This window comes from Tenebrio molitor, chromosome 6 (genome assembly GCF_963966145.1).
Source record: "Tenebrio molitor chromosome 6, icTenMoli1.1, whole genome shotgun sequence".
Classification (NCBI taxonomy): domain Eukaryota; kingdom Metazoa; phylum Arthropoda; class Insecta; order Coleoptera; family Tenebrionidae; genus Tenebrio; species Tenebrio molitor.
Window position 1 is genome coordinate 5,984,925 of NC_091051.1, and position 16,679 is coordinate 6,001,603.

At 43.0% G+C, this 16,679-nt stretch overlaps 1 protein-coding gene and 1 long non-coding RNA gene across 4 annotated transcripts; one reads left to right on the forward strand and one right to left on the reverse strand.

Annotated features, from left to right (window-relative positions):
- Positions 1-73: 73 nt before the first annotated feature.
- On the reverse strand, positions 74-15,513 carry Ptp10D (Protein tyrosine phosphatase 10D). 3 transcript variants are annotated; one of them, XM_069050256.1, is made up of 16 exons: positions 15,208-15,513; positions 6,492-6,735; positions 6,157-6,441; positions 5,722-6,097; positions 5,636-5,668; positions 5,361-5,548; positions 4,775-5,311; positions 4,177-4,728; positions 3,849-4,127; positions 2,814-3,794; positions 1,887-2,308; positions 1,577-1,834; positions 1,375-1,523; positions 1,092-1,327; positions 859-1,024; positions 74-644 (listed from the first exon to the last, which is right to left on the reverse strand). In XM_069050256.1, the coding sequence occupies exons 1-15, from the start codon at positions 15,262-15,264 to the stop codon at positions 903-905; spliced, it is 4,719 nt and encodes a 1,572-aa protein (XP_068906357.1). In that variant the 5' UTR covers positions 15,265-15,513; the 3' UTR covers positions 74-644; positions 859-902. The 3 variants fall into 3 exon arrangements, with proteins under 3 accessions (XP_068906357.1, XP_068906358.1, XP_068906359.1); XM_069050257.1 differs by lacking the exon at positions 5,636-5,668 and having other exon boundaries at positions 15,208-15,512; XM_069050258.1 differs by lacking the exons at positions 859-1,024; positions 5,636-5,668 and having other exon boundaries at positions 15,208-15,511.
- On the forward strand, positions 15,466-16,657 carry LOC138132695 (uncharacterized). The gene is made up of 2 exons (XR_011160160.1): positions 15,466-15,606; positions 15,666-16,657. It is a non-coding gene; the product is annotated as an uncharacterized lncRNA (long non-coding RNA).
- The last annotated feature ends 22 nt before the right edge of the window (positions 16,658-16,679 follow it).

Sequence of the window (16,679 nt, forward strand, 5' to 3'; positions counted from 1 at the left end):
CTGTGACCCGATTTATTAATTCGACTTACCGTCGTCTTCCATGATTCTGACAGGAGTGACTGACAAACGAGACTCAATAAAATAGGTTTAATCTGGTTTAAGTACAAAGCGGGTTAATTATTCGCCAAGTTGGATTATACATTTTCTCTTTCTTTAAAAAATTACACTAAAACCGAATCGTTATATCACAGAACGGTAATTTATAACTTAACGACAGGTGACATTTACACTAAGTTCAGATGATAGTACGGATGACGATGAGACGTTCATGCTGTCCTCTGCAAGCTTGCAACAAATTGCATAGCAACGGCGACGCCTCCCGCTTTCTCATCACCAAAACATCGCCGTCACGTTTTATTGCAAACTTGCATGGACAAAGTTTACGATTATGGCTATAACATCTGGCTATCTTAACAGGAATGATTTTATTTACCAGATTTGACAAGTCCAAACAACTAAAATACTGCGTCCTTGACTGTAAAAGTAGTGGAAATACTGTACAATTAGTAATATAATATCAAATCTATAGTCGATTACATAAAATATATGTAACAAATCTACTAGTCTATGTCTATACAAACACTTATTGCTTCTTGCCGACTCGCAACTTTATCACATCCCAGACTCCGCAATGCCTTCGTCATCTGCAGGAAACAAAGAAACGGAACAACAATTAGTACACGTCTTTTCTGTCGAGGGTTAGTAAGTGGGTGACTTTCGCATTTTGTACGTCACATATTTACATGCAGTTTGTTTTGGGGATAAAAAAAACGTTGGAATTAATTTAGGTTTGCAGGAAAAATGACTGTCTAGTCTAGAATAAAGTGGAACGCATGCTTAATAAATGTGTCGTGTTACCGGCGTAAGCGTTACGTGTGCAGCCAGAAGGTGTCACTGTTAATCTACCTTTCCTTCTCCCCTGTGCCTAAAGAAGGCCCCACAGTAGCGCTGTTTCCACCAACACCCTTGCCTGAACCACAGAATAGCAGCTTTTTACATCGACTAAACAACTGTGATACCATTTCTGCATACACACCAAAAATGGCATTTACAGCTCGATCGAAAACGACCAGATCCACCCCGATTCTTACCTTCGAAACCCTGATTCTCGTGGATTTCTCGCGGGGAGCCGGACAACTCCTTCCCCTCCAGGACCGCCAACAGGCACTGGTGGATACAAATGTACTGCTGCTCGGTTTGGACCATCCAAACGCGCTCTTTACGCATCGCGTAGACTATGCCGAAAATGTCGACGTAGTCGGATACGAGGATCTGCTGCAGGATGCGATCCAAGCAGATGAAGGTACCGGAGCGACCCACGCCGGCGCTGCAACGAGAATTAGCCGTCGCCTTTAGAACGAAACACCAGCTCACCTGCAGTGGACCACGATGGGGCGCTGGTCGGGAGCGACTCGCTCCCTGAAGGCTCGCACGAACCGCACCAGAGTGTGGGGTGGGTTGGGCACGCCGAAATCGGGCCACGTGGTGAAATGGAAGTGACGGATCACTCTTTGTTGGTCGCCCTACGAGTAAAAGTTGCGAGTGCGAACGAGCGGACCGGAGACTGAACACTCACCCTGCACACCATGAACTCTGAGATGTTCCAATCTGGATATCTAGTTTCGTTCAGTATCTGCACGGAGATGTCGCCGTAGTAGACGGGCATCGACTCGTACGGCCAATAGTGGTCGCACTTTTCGCGCCCTTTCTCCACGCACCGAGTCAACATGATGATGGCTCTGGAGTTCGACTCCCAGACCATGCGCCAGAAGTCGTCACGGGTGGAGTGCAGAGGACCTTGCGTCACTATGAACTCTCTCGGCGAGTTGTAGCCCTGGAACGAGTGAGCGGTTAACAGGCGCGACACCCCAATCGGTACAGCTTACCGGAACGTAGTTGGCGTTGACGTAATCGGAGCCTTCTTCGTCGTCCACCGGTTGCAGCTTGAACCTCGAGTGGTCGTAGGGCAGGATGTTGGTGAAGCGGTTCTTGGGCCTGTTGCAGGGCAGATCCGCGAACGTGCACGGTTGGTCGCGACCCACATGTTTCAGTTCTTCGAATTCTTCGCTGAATCTGAAGTCCGAATCGGCGGACATCAATCGGTAGTGATTGGCGAAGTTTTCGATTCGGACCGGTCGACTGGTCTCGATCACCGAGTCGGGCAGCGACATGTTGTCATTGGTACGAGTGTCCGTGGCCTTGCGTCCCGCCGACCGCCTCCTCCTGATGTAGATGATGACCAGGAACAGAATGCCGAAGAGGATCAACGGAATCAAGACGCCGAGTATTATATTGGTGTTGTCTTGATCTGGAAACGATTCGACACATCAAACAAACAGTTCTCGACGTCGACTTCGGACGCGCTCCAACTGGTCTCGGTGATCGCGTACATGCACTAAATTTAACACCAGCTATTTATATCCACACTGACACGTAACATTCATAATTAAGGGTGCCTCGAGAGCTGTATCATAATTTCTGAACGTGAGAGAATAAAAAATGCTTACGCCAACGAGTTTCGTTTGGTTTTTGACGACTCCGGTGTCCTGTTACCACGCAAGGTCTAATCGCTCTATTGAAGCTTCACCCGGCTTCGCGCCTAACCCAAACCGAACTAGTTTAAACTTCAAACGCCGTTTAAACTAACCAGTCCTTAATGACTATCGATTATTTCTATTTTTGTTCGGATCAATTCGAAGAAACTCACCGCTCATCCTTAGCAGTCCTCGCAGCGTCAACAAATCAATAACAATACAAAAATATTTGCATAACCGCTATCTGCTACGCTGATCCCTCGATTAAATCAAACCTACCTGTCTGAATCGGAAAACTGTAGCTGGTATCTGTGAATTTGTCGGGCGCGGTGAAGGCTCGAATTTTCACGCGGTACGTGGAGCCGCTCTTCAGAGCACCGTTGCAGTACCCCACTTGTCTTATGTCGCAAGACTCCGCCCCGATGGTGAAGTCCTCCACCGAGTTGTTGAAGAAGGGGTAGTACGGCTCCGAGACTTGGTACGGCGGCCACACCGAGTACGCCTGCACGTCCCTCCAACTCGGCATCTCCAGCCCCGACGCGTTCTTGGAGTAGTCCTCCGCCACTATGATGGCGTACGTGGTGACCGGTCCGTTGGCGTCGCTGAAGTAATTCTTCCTGAAGCGTATCTGTATCGTGGTGGAGCTGCGCCGCACCTCCGACGGCACCGCCCGGAAGCTCGGCACCGGGGGTTCCCTGATCGGCATCCTCTGCTTCCACACCCGCTCCGGCCCGAATCCCACCCTCGTCTCGCCCTGGATCCTGAAGATGTACGTCTTGCCGGGCAGCAGCTGCCTGATCACGCCCCTCAACTCTTGCGGCTTGAAGTCGCGCGACAGCGTGTGCGACGAGCCCTCGGGGCCGTACGTGATGGTGAACTTCCGGATCACGCCGTTTTGTTCGGTCGGGGGCAGCGACCACTCGAACGTGACGCTGCTGGGCTGGATGTCGACGGGTTCGAAGCGCTCCACGCGCCCCGGGACCGACTCCTTGGTGGTGAAGATCGCCGAGACGGGCAACGACTGCCGCAAGATACTCGACTCGGTGCCGCTCCGCACCATCACCGTGAACGTGTAGTTGCGGTGCGGTTTGAGACCGGTGATCGTGATCGAGTTCTGGAGGGTGAGGTTGTGGATGAGGGTGTTCTCGATCAGGTACTGCACCTCGAAAGCGTTGTACTCGCCTCGAGGGGACGCCCATGCCAGCGTCACTTCCGTATCCGAGACGGACGTGGCGTTGATGCCGGTGATGGGCTCAGGATCTGAAGATACGTTCACTCAAAATCGCGCGCTGGAAAAACTCCACAAGAACTTACATAACCTGTCCTGTCTCTGCAGCGGCTGACTTGCCACGTTCTGCGAGACCGTCCACACCGTGATGTTGTACAGCCGCCCCGGCACTAGCCCTTTGAAAGTGACAAAACGGTCGGTGTCATTTTCTGTCTTTTCCTGATCCGGAATGTTAACTTCCGAGAGCGAAAATCTGTAAAAGTCGAATTTGGACGACGCCCTCGGAGTCGGTGTATACCTCAGACTGATCGTATCTGTGGACTGTTGGTTCGTAACCACAACCACTTCCGACTGGATCAGAGGCACTACAAACACAAAATCAACACTCCTCCCTTACAAATCAAACAATCTTACTCGTCCGCGTCTTCACCACTGTCACATCGCTGTCCAGACCGTTGGAGATGGCCTGGATGTCGAAAGTGTACTCCACCCCGGGCATCAGATCGCCGACGAGCAGCCTCACCGGATTGGTCCCGTTTTCTCCTTGACTCACGTTCCTGGTGTTGATCTGCGAAGAGTTCGTGCCCTCCCACCACCTCACGATGTACGTCTCGACTCGTCCCTCAGGACGCGGCCACTCCAAGGTCACGTTGTTCGAGTCAATGAGAGGCGCAATATTCGACACCGGATTGGGTCGAACCGTGTGATTCATCTGTTGGGGTTCGTTACTCTCGAGACCGTAACTGACGGTGTTGACCTGGATGGTGTAGCGTTCTCCGGGAGTCATGTCGGTAACTTCGGCCTCTGTATTTTGGACAGCCGGCAACTTCACCCAGTTCTTATCAGAGTCGGTTCTGTACCGGATCGCGTACTCCGAAATGAGAGAGTCCGTGGGGGCGACCCATTGCACCAACACCGACGTGGTCGTTGTCTTCTCGATTGTCATATTCTTCGGCGGTCTGGGAACTGCACAACGGTGGTCAGTGTCCAGTATAGCTGACCCGATACTTACAAACTGGCTGGAAGTACTCGTGGGGCTCGCTCTTCAAGCCGTGCGATATGGCGAAAACCTTCACCAGGTACCCCGCCCCGGGGTAGAGATTCGAGAGGACCATTCTCGAGTCGTGAGTTGTTCGCACGATTTGATCCAGAGTGTCGTTGCGGACGCAGTGGAGCTCGTACTTGTCTTGACGCGAGTTGACGTCGCTCTTCCAGCTGATGTTGAGGCCGTCCACCAGGGGTCGCAGGTCTTCGATTATAGGGGCGCTGGGTTGCGTCACCACGTACAGGTAGCTCTCGTCGGACTCCATGTCTTTCGACAGCGCTTGGACTATGATGGAGTAGTTCCGGCCCGGGAGGAGAGTGTCGAGAGTCAGTCGGGTCTGGTTGTCGGTTTTGACGTTGTTGCTGTCGCCGGTGGAGCTCTCCACCTCGTGGTACGAGACGAGGTAGTTGTCCTGGAAACTCTCGGGATTGGGAGTCCAGGATATGTTAACCACGCCGTTCTTGTCGTCGGTGTCGGCGACCAAATCCGTCACAGGTAGAGGTTCTGCAATTGTATTTATGTAACTGTGGTACTCGCCACCGAGAGGACTCACTTAATGTGACGTCGGCGGTGGTGGGCCAAGACGACACCTTCCCCGAAACCGTCTTCACCGTCAGGGTGTACGTTTTCCCCGGCTCTAGGTTCTCCTTAAACTCGATAAAAGTCGGTTCTTCTCGGAGCTTGGTGATCTGTTGCTTGTTCCGCGCCATCCCCAAGAAAACATGGTACTTGTCGAACTCGCTGCAAATTGGATTTTTACAAAATAACACCACTAACACGGATCTAGGTTAAATAAAGCGCCACACAACACACAAAACACCTCTTTACCTTATAACCGAGTGTTTTTTCGCGGTGTGTATTCTAGAACCACTGAAAAATTTAGTCTGTTGGTTCTGTCAGGTCGACCAACTCACCTCTTCCCGTTGGGTTCCTCCCAACTAACCACGAACGAGTGCGAGGTGATTCGGTTCGGATTGAAAGTTACTTTGGCGGGTTTCAAAGGTACGGTCCTGTACTGTGCCGTCGTGGGAGTAGAAATCTCGTCTTCCGACATGGTTTGTACCGAGATGTTGTAAGCTCGACCCGGTACCAGACCCTTGAAGGCGGCCTGAGCCGGCCCCGGAGGTTCGCCTTCTTTCTCCACGTAGAGGATGCTGTCGTTGGCATCCGGAGGATCTATCGAGACCTTGTAGTGTGTGTAGATGGCGGCGGGGTAGGGGGGCTGCCACAACACCAACAGTGTGGTCTCGTTGCGGAACCACACGATGAACTTCCCGGGCGTATTTGGTTCTAAAAATAAAACAGTGCAAGTGAAATCTGCATCTTCGCAAATCATTTTCAACACTTACTGGTGGTAAAATTCCTGGACGTGTACGCTGCGCTCTCTTTATTTTCGAAAACTGTGAACGCCTGGACCTGGTACGTGGCCCCCGGGGTGAGCTCTTTGAGGAAGTAGTTGGTGGTGTCCACATTGTCGATGGTGAGGGTCTGGGGCTTCGCCTCCGGTACGTTATTGAGTGAGTTGATTTTCAGCTTGAAGCTGGAGAAGCCTCCGTGGGCCGGGGGACTCCACAGGATCACAGCGGATTTCCCGCTGCGAACGCTCACCGATAGATTCGACGGTGGATCGGGCACTGCAACGCAACCTTGATAAAAATCCTCTCGGGACATTTTTACTCCGAACCTGTGGTGAAGTTGGCCGTCCAGGTGAGCGTGTTGTGACTGGAATTGGAGTAGTAGAGCCAGAAGTCGTACTTAGTCCCCGGCAGCGCTTGCGAGAATTTGATCACGTCTCGTATGTTCTTCGAGGCGATGGTGGTGTTGGGGGCTGGGTGTCCGAAAGGGGGGTAATAGTCCAGCCGGTAGATCACCCCTTCCTGGCCCAGATTCCCCGGAATGTGGATGGCGAGTTCCGCCCCTCGCCCGATCTGCAACCAAAGCGTCACACTGCACCTTAATCGACCCCACTAATTGCGCTGTGGGACATTTTAAACTCTCTTAATTCCGGTCAAATCTTTTTATAAATAGACGTCAACGAATGACTAAATCGCGTTTCCTTCCTCGGTGACGGAATCCGTTTTTATTGAGCGGACGCGACCAGTTTCGAGCGTCAAATCGTTTAATTGTTATTGTTATTATCGTTGTTAAAAACTCTACAAAAGGAAGAAAGTGTTGTTCAGATTCCATTCGGAAAGTTAATTGGGTGAAACTGCGTTTCACGCTGTTTAGGTCTGAGATTTTGATGAACAAAACGTCTTCACCGTCAGTTTCACAGATTTCGTTGGGAATAATAGAGCGTGGAATATGCGAAGAAAACTTAATCCGGAACTTTGCACGCTGTTAACCGTATGTTGTGTGCCACTTCTTTCCATTTTTCTTACTGTTATGTAATTTTTCCCCCGTTAATTAGCGTTGCAAATGGGTTACTTGCGGACATTCCTATCAGATTAAACGTCAAAAGGCAAATTTTCATCGCGGGTCAATAAGAGGTCGCGTGCATGAGCGATAGCTAGCCATACATTACAATTACATCAGCGATGACCGATTCACATTTCCTTTTTGACCTATCATTAATTTCCCACAATAAACTCCAATTTTGAAATTAATATTTAATTTTTGACAGTTAAATGACAACAGAATAAAGTGACAAGTGACAACCAAACAGCGAAGGTCAAATGTCACAGCCTCCTTCAATTTTTTAACGGAAACAATTGTTCTGGATTTTCTTGGGTAAACGTCATGACAACCATATTATAATTCTACCAGAGTGTAAGATATGAGGAAATAATTCGAGAAACTTTTTATTTTTGATTTCATTTAAGGCTCTACTTAGCACGATCGATTATCAGACTCTTTCAGTCGTTAATAAATTGAAATTATTTCTCCAGTTGCGCCAATTCACTGAAGTTAGTCAAACTGACATTTAACTTGTTTACCCCAAATTTTGTTGAATATCTTTCAAATCAATACAATTTTAATTAATAAAGAGCCACCGCGTTCCGAAATTCTTTTTAACAAGACACGATGGAATTCTTGGACTCATGTCAGAGCTTTATTCGCAGCTGCGTAGTTGAGTGCCGAAATTTATGGTAAAAACGCAAAGGCGAAAGTGGGGCACACATGTACCTCACATTTTTGCTTAGATTATTATTAATAAATATTATGCGCGTTTCATAATTCGATAAGGTTGCAATTCCTGCAACTGTTTTGTGCAGTATGGAAAGTTTAAAAAAATTTGACAGCTTAAATGTCAATGAATAATTTGCCGTCAGTTCCGTAAAGGTAAAAGTGATTCGTCACCACTTCCAATGATATCATTTGAGGGAATGTATGAAATCAGTTCTATGACATACTCGGCGGTTGACAAACTCATAAAAAATGACTTGAGTTGTTTGAAAAACGATTTGAAAGCCCTAGAAATCACTTGTCGTTGAACTTTCTTTTACTTTTTAGTCCAAAGTAGGCAACGCAACAATAAAAAATGTACCTAAATCGGTCACAAGACGTTACCGACCACACCTTCGATGTCAATGTGACACTTTAATTCTTCGGTAACAATAACCGAGTGAACAAAAGAAATTAGGATGCGACCTTGCCTGTATCAGATACGGCAATAATATCATAATTATGATAAAAAACGAAAACAATTTTGGTCGACCGGTAAATTCATGGTCGTTTACCTCGACAGACTTGTAAATTGCTGCATACGATTTGAAAAGCAAGTTGCGGTGTGTACTAGCGTATAATCTAGTTCTTTATGGAAATGTCTCTTTAATAAAAATTGAAGAGCGTGGTAAGTCACGGTAAGTCGTTATTTTCGGAATTTTATCAATATCGTGAAGGTTGATTGACTACTTAAGTAGTGTGAGTATCAGCCTTGGGTTTCCAGCGATTTCGAGCGAAGTTAGCTGGATATAAGAAGTGTTGCCAACGGTCGCTAAAAATGACAGTTCGGCGAAATTGCGACACCAGAATTCTTTATAAATCTAATTATACAAAATTCGCAAGGCCCACACACGGAAACTCATTAATTATCTCATTTGCCCTGGACCCGTGCCAGTGGGATTATTTTCCAGTGATGTCGGCTCCGTTTTTATCTCGCCCCTTGTGAATTTGACGGTTTTTGGTCGATTATGGAAGGTTTAAAAATAAAGTCGCCCCGCACATGGAGTCGCCGGCGTATTGATTTTGGTGCCAGACGCTATCCAGACGTCTAATCGGGAGATGCGACGAGTGGGGATGATGAAACGGGAGCGCTCTCCGGTTCGCATGCAAATGCACTTCCGGCAGAAGCCGCCGGATTTCACCTTTACCTTCGTCTCCGGTTCACGCTGGCGATTTAGAAAGTCGCCGCCGTTACACAACTTTTTTGAATACGGATTGTTCAATGAGTCCGGCGTTCGTTGGCCTTGGACCGTCGCGATTTTCGATGGGGACTGCTCAATGACGGGGACCGGTCGGAGATGATGATAATCAATTAGGAGTAATTAACGGTGAGGAAATCAAACAGCGACTGGCCTCGCACGTTTTGCAAATCATAACTCTCGCCTTGATGGAGGAAAATCCGGAGTTGTGGCCGCCTCCGGAGGGCAACGGATCGGAGTTCACACTGTAAAACTGACGTAGGCGGAGACCGAGACAAAACAAAGAGCTGTGACGCTTGTTATGGAAAATTTCTGGCGTTTTTCACAGCTTATACCACCGGATTAAGTTGGACACCGATTCGATCTTTCGGGATATCTAGAAGTCGCCCAAAAATAGACTTTTTTCCGCCTCCGTCTAGAAAATACGATTTTTCATTCGTCTAAATCGTCTGCAAACTAGCATTTCCCTGCCTAGGCAAGAAAATCGAAACAGGAATTTTTAATGAAAGATTTTAGGTTGGCACCACAAAATGTCAAAGACGAATTTTTGTAAAAAAATTTAAACGTGAAATATTGATATATTGAATAACAGAGACGACGGTTTTGAATATTTCAGGAATTGATTAACTTTTGTAGTGACAGTCCTTCTTGGATTCTTTATGTTGCCAATGGAAGAAAAATAAATTCCCTATCCGGTAATTGTTTAACAAAAATTATTATATTTTGCTTTAAATAAATTGTCAACCGAAAAAATTTTGTGCATTACACGGCTAGAAAATGTTTTGTAAGTGCTCGCACTTGTCGACTGGCGCCTCTGCTCCACAAACCGTGCTTGCGCTTATAAAATGGCATTTTCTAGCCTTGTGATACAAATATGTATATGCCATTCACGATGTTTTGGCATAAGGGGAGGCCATGGAAAAAGTGCATTTAAGTTGGCAGTAAAGATGTCTGTTGAATTAGGTTATGTTTTTCTAAGTTTGAGGTTATAAACTGCGTCATTGTCTAGTGCATTGTTGTCAGTTTTACTAGTTTGCAATATAACAATACTCACACCTTTTTAATCCAATTTAACAAAACAGGAAACTGACTTGAACAAACTACAGAATAGTAGGGACCGGGACCGAAAGACGAAGTAGCTCCTGTTAATTTATGCACCACTTAGATAACCCACCTATACAGTGTCTTAACGAACCAGTTAGTAACTTCTCAATGAATTTTTCATTTTAACCAAAACATTCCTAGAACTAGATGGTATAAAATCTTGTACCTACTTATTAAGCCTTACTTTATTCGAATCTTTCTGCAAAATATTTACACACCCATCGTCTATGACAAAAAAGAACAAAACTATTCAACTTCCATAATTTCATTAGAAAATTCTGAATCATCATTACCTGCTTTAAAATCCCAATCAAATTCCGAGTCAGATTCTCCTAATGAAATTATTAAAGGAAAAACGTTTTCAAATGAAAGATTTCACATTAATTTTGCCCAATCTTCTGAAATAAGTTCTTCACAATATCTACAAAAATATTGGCAAATTTCAGGAGTACATTTCAAAATAGACTCAAGCCATAAATTCACAACTCTGTCGCGAAGTTATAATAGGTCTTACAAAACCCCTGTGCCATTTCAATTGGGTCGTTGTTTCTTCCTTCACTATCCGTGTTACATTTTTTTCTTGAACTCACCTACGATTCAATTTATACACAAAAAAAACTTGACTTCATTGTAACTTACTGAAAATATGTTCTGCAGTGTAATACAAACACCATCAATACGTCTTAAAGTCGCTTAATTATGATTACGGTAAATTCGGCAACATGTTACGTTCATTTTGATAGGTCTGCATGTCAGGCACTTTAGTGACAGCAGAGATGACAGAAATCAAACATGTATCCAACGTTAAAAAATGAAATCATAGCCTCCCCTTATGCCAAAACATCGTGAATGGTATATAACTACGGGGTGATCAAGAAGGACTGTTTAAGTTGGTAACACTGAATTGTATTTTAAATCGTATAACAGGAGTAACTTTCGGTTGTTGATGGCTTGTCGTTGTTAATGCTATACCTACATCAGATATTTGTCAAATAAACCAACAAAACATATTCGGTTGCAGTGTTATAAATAACCGAATTAAAAAATTTTCTTAATTGTACTGCCAACTTAAACAGTCCTTCTTGATCACCCGGTATTTTGATGTGTGTTCTATAGAAATCATAGCGTTTGTTTGTACAGAGTGAAACAAGTTTTTTCGCCACCTGGATGAAAAAAATCGAAAGTTTTCTCTTACATTTAAAATAATTAGAATATTAATTATATTATCGTAACTGCTAATTATAATATTACAGTTGTAACTACAATCCGTGGAAAGTAGTTCTTTCCATAAAAAAAAAACGTTTCGGACAACATTCTAAATTCTTTACTCCGGAAGATCTGTTTCGAACCGCAGTAGTCACCTGAAAAGGGATTATGTGTCAAAGAAAGCAAATCTAAACTGATTTAGACAATGACACTGACGTAGGTGGAAACCAGAAGATAAAATAAAACTTGAGCATACAATTTTCTGCTATCTTGACAGGTTGAACAGCTGCACTAAGTTACGACAGCAATTTAGGCTGTTATGGCGTATAATGACGAGCCGAAAGTATATTTCGATGGTTCTCTGAAAACCAGAATCGTTTTATGGAATATGTAGAATCTTTGTTGTATATTTTTTCATATTCCTCCCAAAATTCATAATGCGAAGATGTTAGAACCGCAAAATTATTAAAAAGACCAATTGGTTTTTTAATATTTTATTTGAAATTTCAAAGACAGCAAATTTAAATGAAGGGCAAAAAAAAAAGAATGTCACTGTCTATTTTGGCAACAATTTAGATTTTCACGGCATCTATTGGGTGATTCAAAATAATTGTGGATAAGTATGGCAACTAAGTACGAAAATGTATGTGGCAAGTGTGTGGGTGGGGTACAGTTGATATTTGTACGACATTTCATTTTTTTTATCCCATTGCACCTTGATTTAACAATTTTCAAAATTGCGCGACTATGAACTGTCAAAGAAATGTCAGCTCTATCCTTCCCACACAGTCGCCACATAAATTTTCGTACATAGTTGCCATACTTGTCCACAATCATTTTGAATCACCCAATAGTAGTATTTAATAAAAAAAAAACTGGAAAAAACTCCAAAACTGTATAAATTATAATTTAATCATAAGTGGAGATGTACAATGGTGTTGACACTTACAACAGAATTTTTTAAACATTTTTTGGCAACAATTTATAAAGCTGCAGTAAGTTACGATAGCAGTTTAGATGTTCTGCATCTGTGAGTATTCCAAAAATAAGTTTTTTTTTTATGTACATGCGTATAAATTTTTCATGAAATAGATTTATTACTTGTTTACTGATTGAGAAAATTTCACGTAATCTGGATTAATTCTATAAAAATAAAAAAATCCCGAAAGGTCGCTGATACAAGTAAAACAAAAAAAAAAAAATCGAAATGTCCCAATTAAAAGTTTATAACAGTACAAGTGTAATATAAATATTTGCGAATTAGTTCACTCGATATCATTTTATAAAGGATAAAAACAAACAAACATGTTGAAAGAATTACTGAACTGAAATAATTGTTTGAAAAATTTACATTTAAGCAAATTTAAACTAATTGAATTGGTCAAACGTGACGTAGATTGCGAACAAGACAAACAAAGTGTGTCGGTAGTGTTGGCACAGAAAAAATTCTATTACTTCCACGACTTATACAACCAGACTAAGTTACGACAGCGGTTTAATTTTCACTGCATCCATCGATCATCCAAAAATAGGCTTACGGCGTAATTCTATCAAAACCATAAACTTTTATGAGAGACAAGCTTCCTCTGTTTATACCGAAGGAGACGAGACAAAAATAATCCAGGTGAAAATGAAATTATTTCCAACTCCATTGTAAAAACCGTGGGGTGTGACCCGGGCGCCGTTGCGTTTTGGTTTTGTTCTGGACACTCTGCTCTCTCATTGGCCGGCTTCATTGGTCCCAACTTTCCGATAAATAGGCGACGCCGGCCGAATGCCGAAATTCGTTCACGCTCTGAACGTGTTCGTTTCGTTCACTCCCCTCCCCTCCGTCTACAAAAAAGACTGCGGCTCCGTAAAAGCGAACTGGACAAAAAGACGATGCTTTTTTTCGAAATCACGTGCATCGAGAGGCGGGACCCAACCGGCCCTTTCCAGAGTCACTCCGGCGTGGTGCGTGAAAGAGTATTGGTCCACAAATCGACACCGATTCGACAGTTCCAGAGGGCCGGTGGTAACCGAGGACATTAATTCCACGAGAATTACCTTTAGAACTTCAGGAGAAGTTAAATTATGTGTATTTTGTTCTGCACAAAGCTATTGCAGTCAGTTAGAATAATAAAAGCTATATAGTGATTATTAAAATTAAAACCGGAATAAATTTAAATTCATTTTATTATAGTATTATTAAGAAAATTTCGCACTCATGATTTGGTAACTTTATGGTCGTAAATTTGTAGGACAATAGAGCTTGATCGGCACGATAATATTTTAAATGAAACAAATTTACAAGGCAATGAAGACCTCTTTCACAATTATTTCTCGATGGTACCTCAAATTTGAAATGTTTATTTGAGTTTAAGTCCCATCGGTGAAAGTGGCAACAAATAAGAAAAAATGTATCTTTGAAATACGAAGCTATCACTTTTCGAAATCTCATTAATAAATAAACTTTCGATATTCCTCATCAAAGTGCTCCAAGTAAACAAAATGACAGTTGTAACGAGTCTTTCAAAGGAGGATTGTCTTATTAGTCCTATTGTTAAAAGAAAAGAAATGTCACTAGTACAATTGTACAGTAGAATACAAAGTAGCAGAAAATAGACTTTGAACGAGGTTTCAAATGCAGAAAAATGTGCAAAAACTGACATTAATGCAGATTTAATCGCAGTAATTTTGGGCATTTAAATTGCATCGGAAGTCGGTACTTTTCCGGTGGCCGTAAAACTTGCTTCATCCGGTGCACGATACGTACCGAGTTAAAAAAAGTCAAGTCATCGAGTGTAATACTGTTTCAGTCCCACCGAATCGTTGCATTTTTTTATCGTTATTCACCACGAACAGATAATACCGAAGAGTGTATTTCCTTCCTCGACGCATCAAGCAGATTAGCGTGGGGATCCCAAAATACAAAATTGTCACTTTTACCGGGAAAACCACAGACGACGACAAGTCACCTGAAGAAAAATGCTTAATTGTTTTTCGCTTATGATGAGCCAAAAGTCCGATGGAGATCTCGTCCTGGTACAATTGTCGTTCGCAACGATCTAGAGCGGAATTTGGCCAAGATAAACTTAGCTCCCGATTCCAATTGGACGTGATGGCGATCGGCCAACTAGTCTTTGAGCGTCACGGCGATGGTGTCATCGACAATCAAAAATCGATTCCAGTTGGTTTTATTAATATGAAGATGATGTCACGGAAACGAGTCGTTGGCACCGAAATCGAACCGAATCCTCCAAATTTTTCGTGTTTACAAACAACATTATCAACGCCGACCCGAAACCGACAATTAATGCCGTCGTGTTAGTAAACAAAACCGATTCGAAAGTTTGGCGAAGGCCGAAATGGACGCAGAATGGCAGCCCGAGACAATTGGCACACTTACATAACGCATAATTAATTATCGCGATTTGAATGGTGTGGCGGAGAAAACGGACTTTCTTATGTTGGAAAAAATTTGGTGAATTTTCTCGTTTGTCGGTGTTCCTTCGGTGCAGCCGCTGGAGCGGTTACGTAAAATCGGGGTCCGTTCACCCAACAAAACGACTTAAGCGCGTTTAGAAAGTATTGGCGCAAAGTACTCGTGAGCCGCATATGTTGGGGTTTTTTCAGGGATAATCTAGAACCGTGGAACCAGGACGTTGCGAACATGTGTCCGACAGAGGAAACGCCAGCACTAACAATAAAAGAGGTACAGAACATGACAATAGAAGCGTGACATACCTTGACTGACCCTAATAGTAAAGCTGCACCAAGCAGGACACACACGGTGGTCGTCATGACAATAACAACATTTAAATAACACAGGTACGCAACAATAAACAACAAAAATACACACGCACACAATAATTTATACTAATAACAATAATAGAGAAGAGGCAGGTACAACGAGTGGGTTCAGATCGTGGTGGCGCGCGGGAGACCGCACATAATTAATGGGTTGATCCGCGGTGGTGGTTCTCGTTAATCGGGATGCATCCGTGAGGCTATGACACGACACGAACACGCACGGTTTACACTCTTTTACGCCATTATTGCATCTGACAACAGGGAAACTTTGAAAGAGGATCAACACCATCCAGAGAGCAGCACCTGTAGCCAGCGTGACACCACAGGCAACAGGTGGGGAGGCGACGTATGCAACATACAATACAAGTGATATCGATGCTGTTTTGATATAGGCAACACAACACACACCGTCGACAATCATGTTGGCACAAGATCGCAAATGATAATTCCACGATTGATAATGAGTCCCACGGACTTGAAAATGCAACCCACAATACATTTGCAAAGTTAACGTGAATAATCATTGTTTTTTCAAATATTATATCGCAAGTGCAAAATTTTTTATCAGAAATTGTTTTGCTAATGAACGAAAACATCCATAAATGAGGTCAGAAGACCAATTATTATCAAATTTTATTATTTGATAATAATTGGTCATCTGACGGAATAATTTATGGATGTTTGAGTTCATTAGCAAAAAAATTGCCGATATTAAAATTTTGAACGAGGGGTATACGGCTTATTATTTCCTGAATAGAATGAAACCAAACGCATTATTTCGAATCCTTTTTATTCAAAATAATTTATTTAACAAAAATCAAGTACCGACATTTTTTATTAGATTATTGCACAGTGAGCATTTTAGAGAAATTTTATCGGTTTTTTTTTTGTTTTCTCGTTTTGATTGGTCACGCAATTGGTTGCTAAACACATGAAGGAAATAATCATTTAAAAAACAGAAAATATAGTTAAAAACGTCATTCGCCAGGTGGTTAAATTAAATTGTGAAAAAACGAAGAGTTTTTACATTACATTCGCGATAAATCCGGGCCCGTGTCTGTTTTCTCATCGTTCAAAGACATTTTAATCGTCGTATTTTAACTTTTTCGTAAATGTCAGTTGTGACATAAAATTATTGGAAACAAAACCATCATGGATTCATAATTTCATTATGATATTTAATAACAATAATTACTTTGGAAATGTATTATGGGTTACATTTTCATTCCGCCAGGTTTATTATTTTATCACTCTTGAAATACCCTGTATTATTTTTCACGTGATCCAATTCACATACAAAAGTATTGTGGGTTGCATTTTCAATTCTGTCGGGCTTCTCTCATGAAATAATTTGTATTTTTGTATAAATAAATTTTCATTATCTTGACTGACTTATTAGATTCTTG